This window comes from Rousettus aegyptiacus, unplaced genomic scaffold, assembly GCF_014176215.1.
Source record: "Rousettus aegyptiacus isolate mRouAeg1 unplaced genomic scaffold, mRouAeg1.p scaffold_m13_p_13, whole genome shotgun sequence".
Taxonomy (NCBI): domain Eukaryota; kingdom Metazoa; phylum Chordata; class Mammalia; order Chiroptera; family Pteropodidae; genus Rousettus; species Rousettus aegyptiacus.
Window position 1 is genome coordinate 47946654 of NW_023416288.1, and position 23754 is coordinate 47970407.

The 23754-nt window shown below is 61.4% G+C and overlaps 1 protein-coding gene and 1 long non-coding RNA gene across 3 annotated transcripts; one reads left to right on the forward strand and one right to left on the reverse strand.

Moving 5' to 3' along the window:
• Positions 1-494: 494 nt before the first annotated feature.
• On the reverse strand, positions 495-7109 carry EN2 (engrailed homeobox 2). Its single transcript, XM_016160938.2, has 2 exons — positions 5606-7109; positions 495-2569 (listed from the first exon to the last, which is right to left on the reverse strand). Exons 1-2 carry the CDS (start codon positions 6243-6245, stop codon positions 2253-2255), a joined length of 957 nt encoding a protein of 318 aa, XP_016016424.2. The 5' UTR covers positions 6246-7109; the 3' UTR covers positions 495-2252.
• Positions 7110-7501: 392 nt separating this feature from the next.
• On the forward strand, positions 7502-17955 carry LOC118610736. Of its 2 annotated transcripts, XR_004953993.1 has the most exons (4): positions 7502-7639; positions 13268-13345; positions 13930-14084; positions 15278-17955. It is a non-coding gene; the product is annotated as an uncharacterized LOC118610736 (long non-coding RNA). The 2 variants fall into 2 exon arrangements; XR_004953992.1 differs by lacking the exon at positions 13268-13345.
• Positions 17956-23754: the final 5799 nt, after the last annotated feature.

A 23754-nucleotide genomic window follows, 5' to 3' on the forward strand; every position in this document is an offset into this window, starting at 1 on the left:
TCCTGCATCCGCCTTGGGATGTCGTCCACATCCTTTACTTTGGGGGTAAAAAAAAGACAACAAAACATAAAAGTGAAGAGCCTCTTTGTGTCAGTCAGTAAGGGGTCCTGGCCCCAGGGGTCCAGGACCGTGGTGCAGCAGGAGGAGCAACGAGGGGTCCGAGACCTGTCACATTCTGCGGGATTTTGAATATTCATTTGGTGGACTAGCACCATACTTTCAAACACTTCCTTCCGGTCAAAAGAAGTGTACTTAAATAACTGCAGTTGTTCTGTGCTCATACAGGAGCTATTCGAAGTGTCTTCACTATTATTGTGATTTTTTAAATGACTCCTCCGGCTGCCGAGGCTGGCAGGTGCACCCCCGCTGGGGCTGGGGCAAAGGCCACTGGCACCTGCGCCGTGGAGGACCACCGCAGCCACCCGGACACACAGACACGCTCGCTCAGAGAAACTAGTCATTGTGCCTTGGACAGCCAGTATTTTACGATAAAGTGGTTTTTTAAAATTATTATTTAATGTAACTTTCAAGGATTTAAACACACAAAAATGCAGGGGGAATGTTCACAATGTTGATAACCACAGTTGTAAATAGAAACATTCATTGCTCATAAGATTATAAATATTGGATACTGGAACTGTAAAACGCACATGTTTTGTAAAATAAAATAAAATAAAATAAAAAACCCAAAAAACTTTCTTCCTGCTAAAAAGGCATAGCATTTCATCGAGTGTTCTAAGCAGCAGATGGTTATTCACAGAGTTTTAAATTACAACTTTTGTTTCATAGTTTCCTTTTTAAAAAGGTTTACGCTAGTATGTACAAAGTGAAACTATCATCGCAGTGAAATAAAGAGGTTTAAGGCAAAGAGAGAAGTCCACCCTCAGTCCTCAGGGCACAGCCACGCCTCCTGTCTCGGCCATGGGCACACCCTGGGCTGTCCCGGCCACAGACAGACATTTGGACGCGAGTCCTTTTCCATACACTAAACGGAAGACCGAGTGGAATTATATATAGGGTCATGTGTTTGTTTATATATATGTACTTGGCAGGAATATATTGAATATATTTAATTTACACTGTACCACGCCTTCAAAAAAATAAAATGTATATTAAAAAAACAATAAAAGACAAAAAGTGGTAAGAAAGGATTATTTACACGTTTTCTTCCTTCCTCTAGATGCTGGGAGATTCCGAGTGCCTTTAAAAGTCCAGGCGGTCCCACGTCCTGGAACTGTGGGCTCACGTGTGTGTCCCTGCGTAGTGCATCTGTATACACACACGATTCACCGCGAGAGAACGCTCTCTACAGCAGCAATGCCACTTTAAAAAAAGACGGGAGAAAAAAGAAAACGGAGAGGAAGAAAATGCCAACTCTGCTCACCTGGAGCCGTTGGACCCCGCCATTTCTGGGGCTCGGGCCCGGCGATTTCTGGGCGGCGGCTGGGGGAGCTGCGGATCCCCTGGGCTGGGGCAGGAGGAGGGGAGAGGTCACCCTACCACTCACGAATTCTCTGCCGGGGAGCCCCTGTGCCTGGAGAAGGGGAGTTGGCGCAGGCATCGGGTGGGTGGGGGGACAGAGGACTGAGACACAGCAGATGGGGGCGTGCAGGGCCTGGCGAGGGGGACGTTGGTCGGGGAGAGAGGGCGGGAGAAGGGGCCGGGCAGAGCAGGGCCCAGGGCGCCTGCACTCCCCGGACCAGGCTCCCACGCTTCTCCGAGGACCTCAGCATCTCCTGGCGGGCCATGGCCCTGGTGCTGCCCTGGCAGAGGCTGGGGTGTGACCCCCTCCTGCTGACCTCACCAAGCCCACACAAACAAAGTGGCAGAACTCACAGACCAAGTAGGAGCTGTTTATTCGGTTCACAGTCGTGTGAAATGCAGCAATAAAAATCTTTGGACTTCAGCAAGTTGTTTTAATTTTTTCTTCTTTTGAAATTAAAAAAAAAAAGTGTCCAATGTCCCATAATGGAGCTTAGGGGATTAAAAAAGATGAAACCCTAAGTGGTCCCCGTTCACAAAAAAAAAAAAATCATAACATTAACATAATCTCATGAACACAAAAAAAATCAAAAAATATTTTATAGTCACATTTTGAGTTTTACACCACCTGTAAATTATATATACATAGAATATTGCAGAACCATAGCTAATACACGCTCTCTTCACTAGGAATGCTGGTATAATCTTTATACACTGGCCCTTTTTTTGCGACTTTAAATTATTGCATTGCGTGGCGCCGCCCGCCCGGCCTACTCGCTGTCCGACTTGCCCTCCTTGGCCGCGGTGGAGTGGTTGTACAGGCCCTGCGCCATGAGGTGCACGGCCAGCGTGTTCTTGTTGCCCGTGGCTTTCTTGATCTTGGCACGCTTGTTCTGGAACCAGATCTTGATCTGCGACTCGTTGAGGCTGAGCTCCTGGGCCAGGCTCTGGCGCCGCTGCTCGGTCAGGTACCTGTTGGTCTGGAACTCGGCCTTGAGTCTCTGCAGCTGCTCCGCGGTGAAGGCCGTGCGTGGCCGCTTGTCCTCCTTGTTGGGGTTCTTCTTCTTTGGTTTGCGGGACCTGGGGCCTGGGTGGGCACAGTGGACAGAGGACACACGGGTTAGGAGGCTGCAGGCCTGCCTGCCCACTCGGAGGTGGGTGACCCCGCAGGGCCGGCCTGGGCAGCCCAAGGCCAAGGCCGGCCTGGAGGAGAGCAGGTTGGACTTGGGGCTGGGCGTGGGCCCGCGCCCACCGTCAGGACCCGCCCTGGGGAAGGAGACTGTAGGCCGGTAAGTCTGGTTGTGGGGTTGCAGCGGGGTACAGGGCAGGCTTCCGAGAGGTCTCCTGATAAGAGGAAAGTTCCAGCAGGGAAGCAAAACCCCACCGCCTTCTGGCCTGGCTTTTTCCAGCCCTTCCTGAGGTTCCATCCAGGAACAGGGATGGGAGGGGGGGTCTCTGCCAGGCCAGGGGGGAGGGGGAAGCAGTGGGGGGGCAGCCAGAGTACCAGGAGGAGTGCCTGGGGCTATGAGGGGGCTGCCACAGGACCCCCAAAGGGGGCAGCCCACAGAATGCCAAGGGCTGCTGGGTCCTGAGAGCAGGAGGGGCCCCCTTCCTGCCTCCCCCTCCTGCAGGTCCAAGGTCATTGTTTTCTTTCTGGGCAAGAGCAGAGGACACACACTACTTTTCCTGGGTGGGGAGGGAGCAGTTCTCACCCTGAGTCTCCTCAGTCGCCCAGCACAGGAGAGGGGACAGGTCCCTGCTGGTGAGTTGACTAGGGCTGCCTGCCCCTCCCCCAGAATGCAGGGAGCCCAGCTGACCTTGGGCGAGAAGGTCCACACTCTGGCCCCCACCTGGGCCTCCTCCCACTGGGACGCCTCACAGTACTTGAGGCTGGAATGGGACTGGGGTGGTGAGGCTCCCGGGACCGCCACCAGAAAAAGGCTGAGCCTGAGGGAGGGGAGCAGCGGGAAGGAGGGAAAGCCCCCCCCCTTTTTGTTAGGAAGCACAGCCCTCCGAGCTCAGGGATGGGGCCCAAAAGGCGGCTGGGAGGGAGTGTGACTGCATCCGGGTCTCTTAATCTGTGAAGTGTGAGAATCAACTTTGAGGAGCTCCGGGCCCCAACTTCTGAGGAGGCCCCTGCGGCTGGAGAAGGCTGGACTTCCGGCAGCCAGAACTCCGGGTCCCTGCCCTGTGCCCTCACCCACCCGCCCACGCTGCGCGGCTGTGGCGTCTCATCTAGCGACAAGCCTCCGGGACCGCGCGGACCGAGGGGGCCGGGACAGTCCGGAGACCCGGAGCGCGCAGAGGACTTCCTCCCACCGACCGAGCCAGCCCTGGGCTCTGTAGGGGGAGGCGGACTCCCGAGGAGGGTCTCTGGGCGTCGGAGAGGGGGCCCCAAAGGCCGCGGGGCTCCAACTCCGGCCCCTTAGACTCTAAAGCACCCACACTCGCGCCCGCGCCGCCACGCGCGCACGCACAGCCATCGCCGCGCACACGCCAAGGGCGCCGGCTCCGCGCCGCAGGCCTGGCCTCGGTCGCGAGGGTGCGGGGACCCGGCGCTGGGCCCAGCTGCCCGGGCGCGCGCGGGGGCGGAGGCGGCCCTGCGAGGCCCGGAAAGGCCGGGGCGGCGCCGCCGCGTGCTCCGGGGCCCTTCTCCGCCCTCCCTGCGCGGGGAAGGGCGCCCGAACCCCCACACGCCGCTGCCGCTGGGGCTCCTGAGCACACGAACCAGCCCGCGAAAAGACACGCCATTTTACGGAAAGAAAATCTCCCAAAAAGCAGAATTTTCAGTTCCCTTTCTTCTTGGATTTTTTTCAAAACACAAAAACACTTAGGAGTACGCGAAACGGCACCAACCCACAGCAAGGAAACTCTGGCTGGCTTGTTCCGTAAACCCCGAGAACCGTAAATGTGATCTTAAAGGGGAATTTTCTTTCTCAGCGCAGGAGGCCAGCGGCTCCGGGCAGGCGGGGCTGCGGGGCGCCCGGGCCACCGGGTCTGGCGGGCAGCGACTCCCGGCGCACAAAGCCGGCCGCGGCTCCTCGCCGGCCCCATTGTGAGCCTATATGTTAATTAAATATTAACAAAGGAGGGAGGCGAGAACAATGGAGCAAATTTCAGGTCTAGCTGGAGAAATTCTGGTTTCATCAGCGATACACAGACACATTTCGGCGGGAAGGTAGCCAAGGGGTGACTCAGTCGAGCTGCGGTCTGGGTAAACGACACCGCAAAACAGTTGAGGGTTCTGGGGCAGGGGCTGGGGGTCCGGTTTGCGCGCAGCCGGCTCGGCGACAAATGGAGTCTGCTCCTAATGGCGGTTCGCAGTTACAGACCCGCATTTAAGGCGGCCGGTTTCTACGGGGACTCGGACTCGGCTTTTTAAAATGCCAGACCTATGAGAAATGCACCCCGCACCTCCGCACACGCCCCCTCGGAAGTCTGCTCCTTTTCTGCTGAGCAGCCGCCCCAGGAAACCTCCGGGAGAAGGTCCCTTCTATCCGCGGGACCGCTGGCCCCCCTCCGTCAGGCCGCGTGTGCACAAGATGGGGCTACGCTCTCCTGCCTCCGCTTGGCAAATAAGACCCGGGAGAGGGCAAAGGGCGCCTCTGCCGCCTGCCTCTCCCAGCTCCGCGGCTCCACCTCGGCAGCCCAGGCCCGGGCGCCCAGGCGTGGACGGCCGCCGCACTCTTTCTTCCCAGGCTGCATCTGGGATTTCTGGGTCGCAGGATGGATCTAGGTTTGGGGGCGTGCGGGCCGCGTCCCGGCTCCAGACTGAGTTAGAAGCACCAGGGAGGGGGTCGTGCAGCCAGCTTGCCCGCCTGTCTTCCAGCTGCGCCCCCCTATCCCACCAAATAAACTCCAGCCAGGGGGAGGGGGCAAGGCGCTGTGCGAGGTGGCTCCGAAAAGGTAGAGAGAGATCTGCTGCTTCTGTTGTAAGCAGTATGTGCCCCTGTACAATGCGTCCTGCCCCCCAGCCTCCTGGACGCAGCCCCGGCCAGCGCCAGCCGCGCACAATGTCGCTGTGTGCGCGTCTTTGTGTGTGTCGGGGGAAAGGAGTGTCCGGGTGTCTTCTTCCTCCCAACAAGTCCCGCACCGGCGCCACCCTCCAGCCCCGCGCACTCACCTGAAGACGGCCGGTCGGAGTAGCGCGTGCAGTAGACCCAGGCCGGCCAGAGCATGGGCTGCGCGCCCAGGTTGGCGCTGGCCTGCGAGCTGTCCGAATCCGAGCTCAGCGACAGGTCTCCGCCGCCCAAGCCGCGGGCCTTTAGCGCCCCGTCCAGGGGGCCGCCGGGGTCGCCGCCTTTCTTGGCGCCGCTGTGCAGCGAGAGCGCCTTGGAGCCTCCTTCCCCTTCGCCCGGAGAGTCGCTGACGCCGCCCGGCAGCGGCCCGCCCGCGGTGGGCGCACAAGGCGCGCTCTGCCGCGGCTCCCGGGCCGACCCCGCGAGCTGCTCGGCGCCGCCTGCGCCGCCGCCTCCGTCCGCGCCTCCCGCGCCGCCTTCGCTGCCCGCACCGGCACAGCAGGGCCCCGCGTCCTTCCTCCGGCCGAACTCAGGCCGCAGGATGTTGTCGATGAAGAAGTTGGTGATGCGGTGCGGGTGCTGGTGGTTGCCCGGCGCCTGCAGGGCCGCGGGCAGCATCAGAGCGCGGCGGCGGCCAGTGTCCGCGTCCCCGGGGCCGCCGCCGCCACCGGGGCTCGACTCCGACTGCCGCTGCCCCTCCACTGCCGCCGCCGCGTCGCCGGGCTTGGGGTCATCCTCCTCCATGCTGTTCGCAACAAATCCCAAACCGGTGCTCCGCGATCCCTTCCGATCAGCCCTCGGCCCGCCCGCGGCGCACACGGAGAGCCCCGCGGCCGGCCCGCACCCCTGCCCCGCCGAGTCTTCCGAGGGCGGGCGCGGCGGCCGCGGCCAGGGCGGGGGTCCTACGAGTCGCCGGCCGCGCTCGGAGCTGAGCCGTTCTAATCCACGAGTCCAGTCCGAAAATACCAAGAGTCGCCCCTCGCCTGGGCGCCGGGAGATTCAAAGAGTCCGGTCCTCGCCTCTGCGGCGCACGCGGGTGCGAGCCAGTCACCGCGGTCCGGCGGGGACCCGGGGCGCCTCTGGGCTCCGCGCTCCTGCGGCTCTGCGCGCGCGGCTGCCTCCGGCTCCGGCGCTGCCGCCGCGGCCGCCCCGGGCTGGAGCCGCGCGCATGCAGCCAGCGCGCTCCCCGGCGCTCACGCCCGCCCGGGCCCGCTCCGGCTGCCGCCGCCGCCCGGCCGCCCCCGCCCGCGCGCCCGGGCCGGCCCTCGAGGGTGCGGGGCGCGAGCGGTCAGCGCGCCCGCCGCCGCCAGCACGCACATGGAGGCCCGCGGGCCCGCGCTGAGCTCGGCCGCCGCCCGGCTGCGAGCCGCGGCGCCCCTCCGGCGTGCGGCCGCGCCCCCGCCGAGCCCCGCCGAGCCCCGCGGCCCGAGTCGCATGGGTGTGAGGCGGGAGGCCGGGCCGGGCCGGGCTGGGCCGCCCGCGCTCCCTCGCCGTCTGCGCGCCCTCGCCGCCTGGGCCTCCGCGCCGGCTCGGAAATTTCCAGGCCACTTAGCGCAACCCGAGACACTTTCACTCTGGATTTTTGTTCTTATTTTTAACAGAGCCCCCTCGAGTGACGTCGCGGGCCGGTCTCCTGGACACGTGCCTCGGGCCAATGGCCGCGGCGCCGCGTGCCCACGTGACGCGCCCGCCGCCGCTCGGTGACAGAGGCCGCCCCTCCCCCCCCCCGCCGCCCCTCCTCCCCTTAAAGCGGCCGCGTCCTCGGGCTCCGGCGCCTGAACCGAACCCGGAGAGACCGCGACCGCGTCCCCTGCGCTCGCCTCGCTTCGGGGATCCGAGGCGCCACCGCGACAGCCCCGCCAGGTCGCCCTGGTGTGCGTTCGTGGACACGCGCTGGAAGATCGCTATTTTTAACATTTCCATATTGTTTACCGTGGGGAAAAATCCCACAATTCCTTGCACAAAAAATGCATAAATCATATTAAATGAGCTGGCGAGATACAAAGAGACTTTTGTAGTCCGCGTTCCTTGCCGGTGGAGAGGGAAGTTGTCACTTACATTTGACTCGGGTGACCCGGCAGATTCCTGTGTTAGACGCAGCGCCGGCGCGCGGGACCCTCCTCCTGCAGACACTTATTGTAAGTGTGCGTGTGTGTGCGTGTGCAGGGCGGCGCGTGCATACCGCAGCATCCCGCGGGGACGCCGGCCCTCATGAAACATGCATGTGGACCCGGAAGAGCGGGTGACACGAACTGGGGCTCCCAGTGGGCAAAGAAAGGAGCCTGGGGGTGGGAACTGAATCTTCTTGTTCGGAGAGGAGAGGAAGGCAGACAGTTCAGCCAAACCTTCAAAACCCTCCGGAGTGAACCCCAAGAGCAGCAGCCCCCCATCTTCCCCTCACCCTACCCCCCCATTCCCAGCCAGTCACCTTTTCCGGGGCTACCGGGCCTTGCGCCTCATTTCTTTTATCTTAAAATCCTTTAAACTAGGACTGAATTAGGATTGAATTAGGACTCAGCCGATGGAGGGGGCGATTCGATTTCCCCTCCCCCCTCCTCTTTGCTCTGTGCCTTTCCAAACTTCCTTTCCAGCTGCCTTCCGAATATCCAACTTGAACTTTGGCTTCCTCTCCTCCTCCTCCTCGTCCTCCCTTAAACTCCCTGTTTGCTCTTCTCCCCTTGCCCCCAGTAGCAGACCCCCCCCACACTGTTGCCACCCCAGGTGCCTCTGCCCGTCATTTAAAAGGCAATTTTGATGGAAATTTGCAAACTTTGAAAAAAACTTACAAAAGGGCAGCTGTGGGGGTGCGGGAGCTTTGGCACAAGTGTCCTGGGTGGAAAGGGGGTGTGGAGGGGAGAGCAGGTCAGGTGGCCTTAGGGGAGCCCAGCAGCTGAAGTCCACTGCAGAGCTGACTCTGGGCCTGTGACTGACCCCTGGGGTGCTGCCAGGCCGGGAGCCGAGGAATAAGATCAGCAGGCCACCCTGAGGCTTGAAAGCTCCACCTTAGCCTGGCTCAGCTGCCCTGTCCCCACTCACGTCCAGTCCCCTCTCCACTCCATCTCCGTTTGCCCACTGCAGGCCGCAGGGTGTGGGCTGTGGTGGGACAAAACCCAAGGGGGAGGGGCGTTGTGGAGGGGCCGGAGGAAGGGCTGGGCTAGGTCGCCTGGCTACCCAGGAGGCAAAGGTAGGTAGGTACAGGGTGGGGCTAGGCTCTGGAGGCCGGAGCCCCTGGGTCCTTTGTGAGATTCAAACAGGTAGGGAAGGCTTCTCACTTGGGGTGACTCTGCATCTCTCCCCCATCCCCCCACATTGGAGGGGTCAGCACCAAATTATCTGGCTAGGCACACGCCTGCCAGGGGCCCTGGCTGGGTCTCCAAATATGAAACCCTACAGTCTGCCTGCCCCTAGGAAAACGAGGCTGATGAGATTTGTGGGACACTCTATCGACACTTTTAGGGATTTGGGGGGATCAATTTCCTGAAGCTCTAAGAGCCATCATCACAGGCCAGGCAATGTCTGATTACTCTGGCTGTCTGGAAGGGAGGCGGGGTGGGTGGAGGGAGGACCCTGCCTTGGCTTCCGGCAGAGCCCAGGGGTTAATTTCTCACCCATCCCATGAAAACCAAAGAGGCCCCTCCAGGGGAATACTTTCCGGCGTCTGGGGCATCCTGAGTCTGAGGGCCTCAGCAGTGAGTGAGCGGTCGGAGCTGGCTGTCCGCTGGGTTCTGTCCTGCAGCCCAGACCCAAAGTCATGGCTGCCGCGTGAACTCTGACGCAGCATGTCATGCGCAGGCAAATCTGTGCGGGGGTCTCTAGGCTGCACCCTCGGGTTGGTCTGAGGAAGGGGTCATCCTGGGTTACTGACCTGGGGCTGCAGGAGGGGGAGGGAAGGGAGAAAGGAATGAGGAAAGAAGGAATTAGAGGAGGGTCTCCGGCCTCTCAAAGCCGCCCACCCAAACGTGAGAACCATTCCGAGAAAGAGCGCGCTTGGCAGTGGGCGCCATTCAAACGACCCGGGCGCAGGCCGCGGGAATTTGAGCCAGAGCCGTGCAGAGCCGGCTTGCCCCGGGCCTGAGGCCATCGGTCTGACGCACGCGGAAATCTCAACGAACCGTTCCACGAAGCTTCTAGAACGTGTCGGAGGCCCATCCCCGGCCTCCTAGCGGATCTGGGACCCTGCCCTGGCTGTGCTTTCGTGGGGTGCGGCGGCGCCCGCATTCCCAAGTCCCTGTTCTTGGTCCGGGGATGCCGTGGCCCAGCCCCGCGGCCCTGCGCCCAGCGAGCCACGCTGCTGGGCCGAGGGTCCGCCTCGCTGCGCAGCCGGCCGAGCCGGCCGGGGACGAGGGTGCTTCCCCCACTCGGAGCGAGGCCCCGGCCCGGATCCCCGGCCCGGATCCGCGGCCCTTCTCGTCCGCGGGGTCCGGAGAGCGCCCGCGGACGGAGAACCGGCCCGCGTGCTCCCCGGGGGGCTGCACAAAAGCGGGTCTCGCGGGGAGAGGGGAGGGGCTTCTCGACACGGGGGCTTTATAGCGTCGATGCTGGGGTCACAACAGAAAACATCTCGCCCCCTGAGAGTGGCGGAGCCCTCGCGGAGACGCTGGGCGCCCGGCCGCGGGGCCTCCCTCCGTTTCTCTTGCAAACGAGGCCGGAGGAGGGTGACTTTTCCGGCTTCTCTCCCCTCGCTTCCCACACTCCTCTAGATGGGCGTGGGGGCACCGAGAGAAAATGAACGCAGTGAGATCGGCATTCACGCGGTCCTCCTCACTGAGTCTGCAGAGACTCCGAAATCTCGACCCCAACAAAATCGGGTGGGGAGCCCTGCTGCGGCGCGCTTCTGGGCGCGGACAGGGGAGTTGGGCCACGCCGGGAGAAATGCCTCTGGCCGGCCGAGAACCACCTTCGGCTCCTTATGCAGCCGCCACCACCGGGCCGGCAGACAAAGGCCGAAAGGAAGGGGCTCGGGGAGCTGGGCGTGGGCCTAGCAGGTCAGCGGGGCGTAGAGGCAGAGGTCTATGCTCTCCTTGGAGCCAAGCACAAGGCTACAGACCCAGGGGGTGAACCTGGGGCCCCGGATGTAGACGCTGCGGCCTGGGGTCAGGAACTTCCTCCCAGGAACCGCAGGAAGGAAGGGGTTAAACTCAACAGCGGAGGGCCTGTACAGGGGCGTGGGGGCGCACACCGGGGAGCTCCAGCCACAGCTCCTGTCCCTGCCCAAGCCTCCATGGGGCTCCCAGCCGTCCAGAGGCACCCTGGGGCCACAGAAAACCTGCTGGGTGGGTTCTGCGCCAGCGGAGGCCTGCGGAGCTGGAATGCTGGCCGCTCACTGCCCGAGCTGGAGCAGAAGTGGCTTGTCTCAGCCGAAGCGCCTGGGTGCTGGGGGCGTAAAGTGGCGAGGCACCCACTGGAGACTGCCTCCTGTGCAGGCCACTGGGAGAGGACCTCCTTCTGAGGCTGAGCCCCAGCGCTAGCCAGGAAGAGCAGGGAGATGCAGTAGGCTGGGCACAGCTGGCCGGGGTCTTGGAAGCTAGACGCGCCATCCCTCACCTGGCTTCTCCTGGAAGCAGAGGCTGCTAACGGAGAATCTGAAGGAGGACTGTACTCGTGCACCCACTCCCCAGCTCACTCCTCCATCATGGCCCGCCCTCCCTCGGCATGTCTCCGGGGCCACGGAGGACCAGACTGTTTTAGGGAACCACCTTGTGCCTTGGGAACCCCTTTCCTGCACTTTCATCCTGTTGAACTGCTGATACTGATCCCCGTAAGTTTGGCCCCCTCGGGAAGCTGGGCCCATGTCCACTGGAGGCTCCCCACTGTGTCCACCAGAAAGACTCAGGCCGAGGGGTCCACCGGGGCCTTCCCTGGTCAGGCTGCGCAGGGTCCTGCTTGGGGGTCAGACAGACTGCTAGTTGTTCTGGTTGTTTTCCCTGCCACCTTTCCTGTAAGGACAATGTCCCCTTGGAATCGCGGTGATCTGGAAGAAAGCAACACGTTCTACATAATCCAGAGGCAAATAGTAGCACTGGTTTGGCAAAAGGTTTCGAAGAGTGTCGTCTGCAGCGCAGGCCGGCCGAGCTTTCCAAAACACGGAGGAAAAACAGGGAGAGGGATTAGGAGCTCTGAGGACACCTAGCCGCGCTCTCTAATCTTGCAACTACTTAAACCGATTGTGGAAGAAATTCTAGAATCTATCCGCTGTCTTCCCTTTGACCTTTGAAGGAACCCGGGGGACACCCGCCTCCCTCACAGCGGTGAAGTTTCTTTTCTTTTCTTTCTTTCCCTAACGGCGCAGGTCATCACAGCGAGGCTGGCGTAGCATAAACTCACACGCGCTGGCTTTACAGGATTTTTAGAAATACGATTTGAGTGGCTGGAGAGTTCTAGAATTTTAGGCATGTTGGAGTTTAACTTAAACCACTCGATCCAACCCAGCCAAACCGACTACAGCTAATGAGACAAATAACTCATTAGTCTAGGTTTCATGTCAGAAAGAAAATACCTAAACCATCACCCCCCACCCCTAATCATCGACAGCCAAACACTTGCTTCATTGGGGGAGCCGCACAGAGGTGCGTGCTGGTGGGCTGGGGCAGATAGAGTTTTTTAAAAAAACCTACATTTAAGCTAGTCACAGAATTGATTTACTTTTTCCTTTATCGAATAGAAATCTGTTAAGATATGTGGCTTGCTATCAAAGGGTGAAACTAAACTGTGAATCAAATTCAGACATTCCCTGTACTTGATGCAATTATTGATCAAGTCCACCGAGTTCAACCAACTTGGTCATTCCTTAAGCATGAGTGTCTAGCTGATGGTCATTCTTACGTGCATAGTATGGGCGGTGGGTGTGGGGGGTTCTGTCCCACCTGGGGTGAGTCCCCCACAGCGCTCAGGGGAGCAGTGCTGGCCTTTCACCAGCACAAAGGCTCGGTCAGGGGCCCTGTGGACACACGCCAGTATGCCCTGCATGGCGGGTGCCTACCTCAGTCCCAGCATTCAGGGCGCCTCGCCAGGGCCCCAAAGCCCTTCCCAGGGCAGCTATATGGTCCACGCCCTTTAGGGCCTGGGACTGACTCTTAACACCGCCCCCTCCAGCTCCCAGCAGGACACTCCCATGCAAGAAAAAGCCCAGCAAAGCAATATTTGAAAGTTAAGGCACATTGCAGAAATGCTCCCAAAACAATCTGTGCCCTCTCCCAACCGTGGAAGAATCATTCCGTTTCTCTGCAGATGGCCTCTCTGTGTTGTACTTCATGCGATGGGGTTTCAGACTTCTGTGTGTGTCTCATATCAGTTAATCCCCTAAGACACAACAGCCTCTGGGATGACGGCAAAGTTCAGGAACTCTGCCATTTGGAGCATTAACACCGGCTCCGAGGGAGAAACGGGATACGCACGAGGATTTCCCACATGTGCAGCTAATGCCTTGGCATTTCTGCGGATTCACACCTGCCCCTCCGCCGGGATCCAGAAAGAAGAGTTGTTCTAATTAACTGCCTACTTTGAGCTCTAAGTTCCCGAGGCCAGGGCTAACTTTGGCGGCGGTGCTGCCTCTGGGTTACAGATGTTGCCCTCCCATCCCCACCCCCCCATCCCCCCACCCCCCTTGAGCCCTCAACCGTGCCTGGTGGGGGAAGGGACAGAGGCCGCCCACAGAACACGAAGGTTGGGCGCCAAGGCATGGCAGACCCGCTCGGAGGTCAAAGAGCGGGTTCCCCCAACAAACTGCACACTTTGGGCAACGCTTAGGTTTTCTGCCTAATTCGCAGATACAAGTTCAGCTGCTTCTGGCGCTAAGCAGACGCCCAAAGCTCAGCCCTGAAAATCGGATGCGAAGCCAAGTCTCGGTGGGTGGAGACCCGGCTCCGCGGGCATTCTCCGCAGTCGGCCAGAACGGGTTTCGGATCGAGATCGCCGAAGAGGCGGCGGTCTGCGAGGGTCCGCGAGACGGGCCCGAACGCAGGCCTCGGCCTTTGCGCCCGGGCGAGAGTCTACTTTCCCCAGTGGAAACAACTAGAAAACGCGAAGTCGAGCGAAAAGGAAAGCTTCGATGCCCGGACGCGTCCGGGTGCGAGGAGAGCTCCCTCTCCAGAAACCGGGGCGTCTCGCAGTCCCTGGCTCCGGGGCGGGTGGGGGCCGGGTGGGCGTTGCCTGGGGCGGGGGTGGGGAGAGGCGGGCTCATCTCTGGGCACCCACCGCGGTGGCGTCTGCCCCGCGGAGTGGGAGAGGGGTGGGGCCCCCAGCGCTCCCCCCATCACCCGGGAGTGGCCTGGAGGTGTCCGGGGTGAGCTGGAGCACAGCGCCTCCCCTCCCGGGGGTCATGGTCTCCGTGTCGGAGGCGGAGCGGGAAGCCCCACGCTGACTTTCCGCTGGGGCGCATGGGGGCGCCGGCCTCTGCTCGCCGGGGTGTGACTAGGTCTCTCCCTTCCAGAATCGGCAGCCTCTGTCTGGACGCGCGGCTCCTCTACCCCTCGCCGCTGCAGCGGGTTGGGCGAGAGGGTCCCTCGCGGGAGTTTCGAGTGTGAACCCCCAGGAGGCCTAGGCGCAGATTTCCTCCTGGGGTCTCCGTGCGCCCTGCACATCTGGGTAAGCAGCGAACCCCGGGGTAAGCGTGGTTTTAGGGGTGATGCCTCGCCGCTTGCCAGGTGCCCCGCGGCTCCCGGAGAGGGAGGAAGGGGGCGCTGTGGCTCCGGCGCCAGCCCGGCCCGGGCGGCGCGAGGGTCTACACTCGCGCCCTCCGGCTCGCGCCCTCTGGCTCGGAGCAGGCGAGGCGGGGACCCCGGTCCCGACGAGACTCTTGGGTGGACGGCGAGGGCCGGCGTCAGAACCAGGGCCCAGGGGAGGGGCTGCGGGGCGGCGCATTCCCCCCTCCGAGGTGGAAGCCTGCGCCCCGACTCCCGGGCGCCCGCGGACGGCGCAGCCCCGGAGCGCAGGCCGGCCGGGCGCGCGGCGGTCACCCCGCCGGCGAGGTCCTCGCAGCTCCGAGACCCGAGGTCCCCTGAGCCGCTGCAGCGAGCGCCGCGCGGCGAGGCGGGAGCCCGGCCGGACCCGCGGGGACGCCGAGGGGTCGAGCCGCGCAGCGACTTCAAAGCCGCCGGTCCGCGCTCAGGGAAAACGTGGCGCTCGGGGGGCGGCGGGGTCTGAAGCCGCGGGCCCGCCCCTCCCCGCCGGAACGCCCCCGGACGGGGCTCCGCGCGGCCACCGCGCTTCCGGCTCCCCGGCCTCCCGCGCGCGTCCTCGGCGTCCCCCGGGTCGCTGGGCGCGATCGCCCGGCCGCAGCCCGTGACGTCCCCGCGCGGGTCTCCGCGGCTACGCAGCTGCGTGGTGCAGAGAGCTCGCCCGCTGCCGCACCCACCCCCACCCCCACCCCCCGTTTAAAGAAAAGCCTTTCGCCGCCTCCGTCCTCTTCCCGGTGGGGATGGGCGGAGGCCGGCGGCCGGGCACGGCTTCTCCCCTCGCGGCGGCGGGACGCGGAGAGGGGCCCGCGCAGGAGTCGCCCGCGAAGGCGACCACCGCATCCCGCCGCGGAAATCCTTCCCCGCCGGGGAGTCTACACTCGTTCCTGAAGCGCGCGTGTCGAAGAGAGGCCATCTCCGCGTGGTCCCCTAAGTCCCCATCCTCCCCACCCCCCCCCCCACAAAAAAAATGCCTGCGCTTTTTCTCTTGGAGCGCAGAAGGGGGAGGGGAGGCTGGGCCGCGGCGGGGGAACTTGTTTAAAGAGAAGGAGAGAGGTCAGAGGTGAGGAGGGATTACGGCTCGGTGACCCCTCTCATCCTCAGTGACCCAGGGAGGCAACCACTGAAAAAGGGTGTCCGACATCTTTTTAAAAAATCTGAATTTCGGGGGAGAGTGAGTAGGTCCAGTGAAGACACAGAAAGGCGTAAACGACAAAAAGGCCTGAAAGGCGGCGCCGGCGCCTGTACCGCGGTCAGTGCCTATGTCTGAGCAGCGACCAAGGTAAATAACGGCCCAGCGGGACTGCGAAGCAGCTGCACGGGGACCCTCCGACAGGGTCTTAGGCACCCCGGGAATTGGCAGACCACATTTCGAATTCATGAATGAGTGAACGAAGGCACGGATTGTCCTGCAGTCTTCAGCGGCGGACGCTCCAGGTGTGGAGAGGTATGCATTTTGTGCAGCCTGTAGCTCTCGGCACTGGGTGGGCCCCACAGCGTCTTTACTTTGGGAAGGTGGCACAGCGTATGTGGCGTGGGTGACCGAGTCCGGGTGCTGCGTGACCCCATCCCCACCCGTAACCACACGCAGGGATGTGTCCACAGGCCGAGCGCAGGGCAGTCAGTCACCTTAGTGGGGCACACCCGTTTTTGCCACCGAACGAGGCGTGAAAGTGACTTTTGGTGTTGGAAGTTTTGGATTTGGGGACTATAGACTTCCGCTGTTATCCGCACCTCAGGAGGGCAGCTGGAGACAGAAGGTTGACCCCTTTCCCCGCCACCCAGCCCGAGGCCTGCTGGTGGGGAAGGGGAGGGGCTCGGCCGCTGGGCGGGGCTCGGATGCTGGCTGCGAAGCCCAGGGCCTGCTAAGCTCTGCTCCCCGCGGTCTGCCCTCCTCCGCTGCCACCCATGTCCCTGAGAGAGGCATCCAGGTTTAGGAGTGGCGCTGGAGGCTCTCGCGGGGGTCGGGAGGGACCTGGACCTCCGCCCGCCCCCTCTAGCTGCCGGTCCCTGCAGGTTCTGACCGCAGCTCCTGGGCAGGGGGAAATCACCAGGCGTCCTCCACCTTTCCAGACTTTTATTTTTTTCAATGTGACTCCTGAGGATCCAAATTCCAGCAGGGCCCCCAGGGCGGTTAGAATGGTAAAATCTGACCTCGAAAAGGAATGTTGCCTCTTGACAAATTCGAGTTCTGGGTGGCTGGCCCTGGGTGGAAGAGGGTTCTCTTCAAGGTTTTAAGAAGTATACATTTTTCAAAATAGCACTACTCGGAAAAAACATCAAATAGTGAAAATCGTTGCATAGGTCTGATCTAAAATTTGATGTCATATGTCATTGAAATGCAGTTCATTTTTTCAGTTGTGAAAACAATACATAAAATGTATCACCTTCACCATTTTCAAAGCCACGGTTCAGAAGCATTTGGTCTAATCGCATTGTGCAGCCAGCACCACCATCCACCTCCAGAACTTTCCATCATCCCAAACTGAAACTCGGTCCGGTCCCGGTTCAGCAGGAACTCTCCCTGTCCCCCCAACTCCGCCAGCCCCTGGCACCCACCATCTACTTCCTGTCTCTGCGAATTAGACAACGCTAGGTCCTCACGTAAATGGAATCACACTGTATTCGTCCTCAAGGGTCATGCGTGTGGTGGCGTGTGTCGGAATTCCCTTCCTTCTAGGGCTGGATCATACCCCAGTGCACGTGTACACCACACCCGGCTGTCAGTGGACGCTTGTGTTGCTTCCACCTCTTGGCAGCTGTGAACAATGCTGCTACGCATCTGGGTGCGCACACGTCTCTTTGCGACCCCGTTTTCGATGCTTTTGGATATACACCCTGAGGCGGGCTTGCTGGATCATACGGTAATTCCACGTCACATTTTCTGAAGAACGGTCCCGCTTTTTCGCAGCAGCTGCACCATTCTGCATTCCCGCCGGTAATGCTCGGGGGTCCAACTTCCCCACGTTCTCGCCAACACTGTGTTCTGGGTTTCTTTCTTTCTTTTTTTTTTTTTTTTTTTTTGATAGTAGCCATCCAAGCGAGTTTGAAGTGCTATCGGCTTCCAGCCTTATAGCGTTCCCTCCAACACCCCCACACCTGCCTGGGGAACTGGGCACTCTCCTAGCCTCGCTCGGGGGCCCCGCATTTGCTGTCCGTCCCGCCCCATCTCGGGGTGCCCTGCCCTCACCTGAGCTTCCTCCCATACTGCTATACAGCCTGGGCCGCAGGGGCGGCCGCTGGGTGACCCAGAGCAGAGGTTTGCAGCTGGAGGGTTGTGCCTGTCTCTCCCCTCTGTTGGGGGAGGGGATGGTGGGAGGAGAGGGTGGGGACAGCGTTAGGGATGGTGACCCTTCAGGTGGGTCTGGAATGGCACTGTCCCCTAGCCACTCAAACATCGGCTAGTGTGACTGAAGAATTAAGCTTTTTATTTGAATTAACTGGAATGTAAATTTTTTTAAAAAAAACCTGATTTTCGTGTGGCTCCTGGGAACCCCCGTGTGCGTTGGAACAACCCCGTGGTATGTGAGCGACTTTCAACTGCAAACCGTCTGGGTGTCGACTGCACGTCTGTAACTCCCACGAAAACGCAGAGATGCTCTGAGCGTAAACCGCAGAAGTTCGACACGTGCAGCAGGTGCGAAATGCACACCGGAGCGTGAAGACCTGGGGCCCAAACCCCGCAAAACATCTCGCGGGTTACCACCCTGATCACCTGTGGAAATACTGTTTTGGATGTAGCAGGCTAACTGCATGCATTATTAAAATGAATTTCACCCGTTTCCTGTTCATTTTCTCTACGCGGCTATGAGAAAACTTAGAACTACACATGTGGCCACATTTTATTTCTTCTGGGAGGCGCCGGTGCAGGCGTCCGAGGCCACCGAGGGAAGAGAAAGAGGGGGAGGAGACAGTATCACCGCAGGGGACGGCAGCGGGCGGTGGGGAGGCCCCGGGAGGACACCGGGTGGCCTCTGAGGGGCAGGGCAGGCTTGGTTCCCTTACTTTTTGTTTTGAGGTGGGGTGCAGGGAGGTGGCTTCAGTTTCCTGTTGCTGCTGGCACAAAACCCCGTGACCTGGGGGCTGAAGACACCAGGACTGTATCCTCTCGTGGTTCTGGGGCCAGCAGTCCAAGGTGAGGCTCCTTCAAAGCCTCCGGCGGGACGCTTCCGGCTTCCGGTGTCATCCGCGCGCCTCCACGCCCCGTGGCTTGCAGCCACGTCACTTGGTCTCTGCCTGTGGCGTCACGTGGCCATCTTTCCCATGTCTTCTTTCCTCTTCTTGTAAGGACATCACATTGGAAGGTGTCAGCGTTCACAGTCGGGGCTCACAGCCTGGGCCTGCCCAGTGCCTGGGCCCCCAGGCGCCTGCTGCACGCTCAGGGCCCCCGACTTCAACCTCTGTGGCCCTGGCCATGGCCCACCTGTCCTGCGGCTTCACCTGTCCTCTCCCTCTCCTCCAAGAAGCACCTGCACAGACACTCAGCCCACAGCAGCCATGCTTTGCGGGGGATGGGCAGTGTGCACTATTAACAAGCCCTGGGGTCGTTTCCCGTTCGTGAAGATGCGATAGCCTCTCTTCTAGCCAAAACGCGTTGTTGACTAGTGAAGCGGCAAAGCCGCGGCCCCCGCGCCCCGTCCGAGGGCTCCCCAGGTGCCAGCAGCAGCCCGTTCTCCCCCTGCTACCAGCGTGTGGCCCCTCTGTCGACCAGACCGTGGGGGCCAGGAGAGGGGCGTCTGTCTCACGGTGCCCATGGCTGTGGTGCCCATGGCTGCTGGAAGAACGGAGACCCCGACCCCTGGCTGCACCCTGAACTTCAGGTCGACGGGGGTATGCAGGACACCACCCCCCACTGACCCGAGGGGGTTCGGGAAGCAAAATCTGACCTTGACTTGTATTCAGGACCCCTCGGGGACAGAATGCAAAGCGGAAACCTACTTGTTTCTTTCAGCCCACACTCGCTGACGGTGAAGCCTCCGCCGACAAACCCTTCCGATCTGCATCCTCGTCCTCGTCCTCTGGGACAGGAGGTGCGCTGGGCCAGGGACCAGGAGGGGATTCTGGTTCCGACATCATTAAGATGCTGAGCAGCCCCGGGCCATTCCTCGCTCCGCGGGGTCCCCGATGAATGTTTGGGGAGTCTCTTCTGACACTGCTCCCCCCGGAGCTGTTCCTTTCCACAGGTGGCAGGCGGAGGGGACGCTTTCTAGGCTAATTGAGCATTGCCCCCAATTCCACCCTCTCCGAGACAAGGCTCTTGATTTTCCACAGATGGAAACGTGGCTTTAAATAGCACCTCATTTGCTTCCTGTCCCGCCGAGCCCGGGTCTCCGGGGAGCAGTGGTGGTCCACGGGGACCTTCTCTGGTCAGAGCCGAGAAGGAGGTGGCACTGGGAGCTGTCTCTGCCACCAGGGAGGGGGCCTCCTTCCATCTCATTTCCAGGTGATGCTGTGACAATTAAAAAGGCGAAGAAACCATTTGCATTTTTCCTGGGCGTTAATGACCTTCCAAGCCAGCGTTCAATTGTCTGGTTTAAAACAGCAGAGTGTGCACGCTGCATGAATAATCCGACTGCCACCGGGTCCTCGCAGCTGGGGCGAGAGCCTCCTTCCTGACCTAGTTCCTGAAACGGGATCCGCCGGTGTGGCCGGTGGACACGCGGCTTCCGCTTCCTCAGGTGGCGGTTTCCCTCAGCGATCTCGCATCCAGATAGACTCGGTGCCAAGGTCCCGGGGCTCAGACCGGTGAGGCAGAGACTGTGTCCAGCCACCCGAAGCCTTAAAGCTCCCTGATTTTCTGTCTTGGGTGCAGGGACACCTGCTGGCTGGCTGGCTGGGACCCGGCGCAGGTAGGCATTGTAGGTGTGCAGAATTTCTGACTTGGGGGCTCAGGACAACCTCGGGGCATCGGAGTCACTGGGCCCCTGGCGGTGGCGGGCAGGCGGTCAGGGCCGAGGGGGGCTGTGGGCTGCCGTGAAGCCGGCGTGAGGGCCCTCGCGAATTCTCTATTATTTTTCCCCATTTGTAGACGAGAAATCTGTGAATCACCTGACTTTCCTTATACAGCCAGGAAATAGCTGTCGACTTAGACCCTCCCGGCTCAGAGCCGGAGACCCCGACGGATGGCTGTGTGTCTGCGTCTCTGTCCGCCTCGAAGCCGCCTGCGGTTGGACATGGTGCTGCTGTGCCTGGCGCAGAAGAAGGTGCCTGCTTTAGTTCCCACCTCCGGCCCCCTGTCCGGCCAGGGGGACCCGAGATTCCGCGGGCGGATTGACGCAGGGAAGCAAATACTGTCACAAAAGATCGCAGACCGCTGCTTACAAGTGACAGACGTTTCACCAATGTCGCCACAAAAATAAATAAATAAAAATAAGCAAACAAACAAACGAACACATAAAAACAACAGGCGTTTGATCCTCGCAGTCTGGAGGCGGGAAGTCCGAGGTCACCCGCCGCTGGGGGCCCTCGTGAGGGCTGCAGGTGGCGCGGCCTTCGCACTGTGTCCTCGCATGGCGGAAGGGACCAGGACGCTCGCTGGGGCACGAGCGCCGTCCACGCGGCTCCAGCCCCACGACTCAGCCCCTTCTCGAAGTCCGCACCTTCTGACGCCGTCACCTTGGGGTTCGGGATTCAGCGCAAGAATATCGGAGGGGCGCGCGCTCTCAGACCCCAGCGGAGGGGATGGGCGGGGGGGGGGGGGAGAGGCATCGACCCAAGATTTCATGTCACGATTTCAACCCAAGAGAGTGGCCCGGCAGGGCCATGGGCAGTCGTGGGACACGTGGCTCGTTGGGAAGAGACGTTTGTGAGCGGAAGGCAGGGCGAGTGACCCGCCCCGCGAGGGGCCGGCGGAGCCGCGGGGGGCGGACGGCAGGGCGGAGACGGCGGGACCTGGCCGTAGCGTGGGCGCCCCGAGCCTCGGTCTTCTGTCCGCGAGGCGCCCCGGAGGGTGGCCCTCAGGTGCCCACCCAGGAGCTCCGTGTACACCGCGGGCCTCGGCCTTTAGGAAGGCCGGGGCGGCAGCTGGAGGCAGGCCGAGGGGAGGGTCCCAGGATCGCACATGGATTGCGCTGGGGTGATGGCGACACCGCCTCCCACCGCCTTCGAGGCCCTGCACTGCTGCCTCGGGCACGGCCCCTGTGGGGGACCCTTGGGTTTGGGGTCCTGGCATCGGAAGGCGCACTGTTCTCCCCAGAAGCGGGTGTGAGACGGCGGCAAGGCACCTAGCCTAGTCTCCCCGTAGCGAAGACTTCCCGGCCTGGAGAGCTTGTTTCTAATGCCGGCCGGGCCCAGTGTCCTGCCAGGCGGCTGCCGGCTCAGCGGCTCGCGCTCCCGGACCCTCCGGGGTCGTCTCCCGCCTCCCAGCGCCTCCTGCCTGCCTGGGAGCTGAGTGCGGGGCCCACACACCCATCAGCTCTAAGGGCGGATTCCGCCGCTTCCCTGATGAGTGGCGAGTCCGGCTTAAAGACCTTAGCGCTGAGCCCCGTGAATGTAAGAGTGAGCCCTGGATAGTCATTAAACCGGAGGCCTTACAGGAAAAAGGTATCTTTTAAAAAATGCAATAAAATGCCTTAAGAAAAATATCTCCTGTGCTGGTTTGCGGAGTTCCTGGAGACAGTTGAGGTGCCCAGGCGGTTTGTCCCATCTCCCCCCGCCTCCCTGGGGCTCCCTGACGCCTACAGACTTATTGGGGGGCCAGAATGCTGGCCTGGAATGGGCCTCCCACTTTTTATTGAGTTACTTTGTTTGGAGCTTGGAGCCTTTTGGTGTGTGCATGTGTGCGTGGGTGCACAAGTGTATGCGCATGCACATGTGGGCTACATGTGTGTGCATGATTGCATGCACACATGTGCACACATGCGTGTGCATGGCTGCATGTGTGTACACATGTGTGTGCACACATGAGCTGTGTGGTGCAGCTCTGATCAGTACCAAAGGGAATGGGGGACATGTTTCCACGTGGTCGCATGGGATCTACGCCTGCACGCAGAGCCTGCGTCCGGCGCCCAAGGGCCAGGGCAGCAGCCCTGAGCACCACCGAGCCCGGGGGTGTCGTCTCCTCTGCAGCGGTCCGAACCCCTCCGCCCTGTTCCCGGCCCCCGAGGCGGCCCCCGGGCGGTGAGTGGAGGGCTGAGCATGCTCTCCTCCCTGGGAGAGTGACAGGGCCCCGGGGCGACTCCCGCCTGCCTTTTCATGCGGGGTCTACCGCCGGCTCCCCGTGTATTCACGGACTTTGATAGGACGCGGTGACTTTTCCTCCAGAAATCCTCCCGTGTGCGGTTCTCAAAATCATATTTTATCAGAATAAAGACCCAGACGCAATACAGAACCAGCACGTGCTAAACGCTGAAATCAAAATTTTATCCTTCAGAATGTTTCAGGGTCTTTAGAAATATATGTTCTAGGCGAGGGGGGAAGGAGGGAGAGGATGCTGTGTCTCTGTTTCTACACGTTTATACCCGGCTTTAGACTCAGCTTCGCCCGTGGTTGGTTGGTTGTTCTCCTGCGTTAACGAGGTTTCGAGCCGGGCATAGATCGGGCCCTGTGGTCGCTGTGACAGAGAAACCCACCTATTGTCGTCCGCTGTGATCCCCTGGGACACACGTCCCTCTGTCTTATTCACGCTGTGTTCACTGTGCCCGGAAGGGACGAGGTTCCAGGAAACGTCTGTCCTAGGAACGAACGAGCAAACGAATGAACCAGAACGCGGTACCAACACTGGTCTCTAACGGGGATGCGGTGCCGAGCTCCTGGTCGGTCTCCCCATCAGTCGGGGAGGGGAGACGGCGCCCCAGGACCCGGTTCAGGGCTGGCACGCTGTAAAGACCTGTAGGATGAACGACCTCGGAAACCAGGTGCGATCGCTGGCTGCGCCGGCTCCTCACCCCGGGGCTGGGCACTCCCAGCGTCCTGAAGAAGGAATGGGGAGCCTGGGGCCACACCTGCCCGGAGATGAGGCTTTCGGGGTGCAGTTCGGCTTGTCCTCTCACTCTCTATGACTCCCGCCTACCGTCCTGGACGCCGGTCTCGCCCGCTCCGACTTGGCCCAAGCGCCCCAGAGGCCCGGGGCCAAACCCACCGCAGCCTTCAAGCCCCATCCCATGCGCGTCTCCCATGCCGAGGGCCAGTGTGGGGACAGAGCCCGCGCCACCCTGGGACCCCACCTTCGCTCTGTCTCTGCAGACTGGAGGTGTCTTCCGGGGACGCGGAGTGGCAGGGAGCGGGGGGGACTGTGGCACGTACAGAGCTGGCTCTCTGCTTGTGCTGTGCTGCACGCACGGGGCCTGTCCGGAGCGGGCACAAGAGCGTGCGCCGGGGGTCAGGCCCGAGGCCCCCGCGTGCTCTGCCCGATGCCTCCCTCGCCCCAGAACGTGCGCTGGGAGCTTTTCGAAGCCCGCAGGGCCCCGCTGGGCCTCACGCGGGGGAAGTGGGGTGGCAGGCAGCTCCCCATGCTGGGGGAAGGTGGGGAAGGACACCGGACACCCTCCATGGTCACAAGCGAGGAGGCAGAGAGCTAAGGGGACTCCTGGCCGGAGACATGGAGGGGACTCGGAGGTCCCTGGGCGCTTCGCGATCGGAGG

What these genes read in the sequence shown, in the direction of transcription:
- EN2 (XM_016160938.2), bottom strand. Translation starts at nt 6,245, where the DNA reads ATGGAGGAGGATGACCCCAAGCCCGGCGACGCGGCGGCGGCAGTGGAG. An exon ending in CTCCGACCGGCCGTCTTCAG is followed by an intron (nt 2,570 to 5,605) that starts GTGAGTGCGCGG and finishes GTGCCCACCCAG; the next exon opens with GCCCCAGGTCCCGCAAACCA.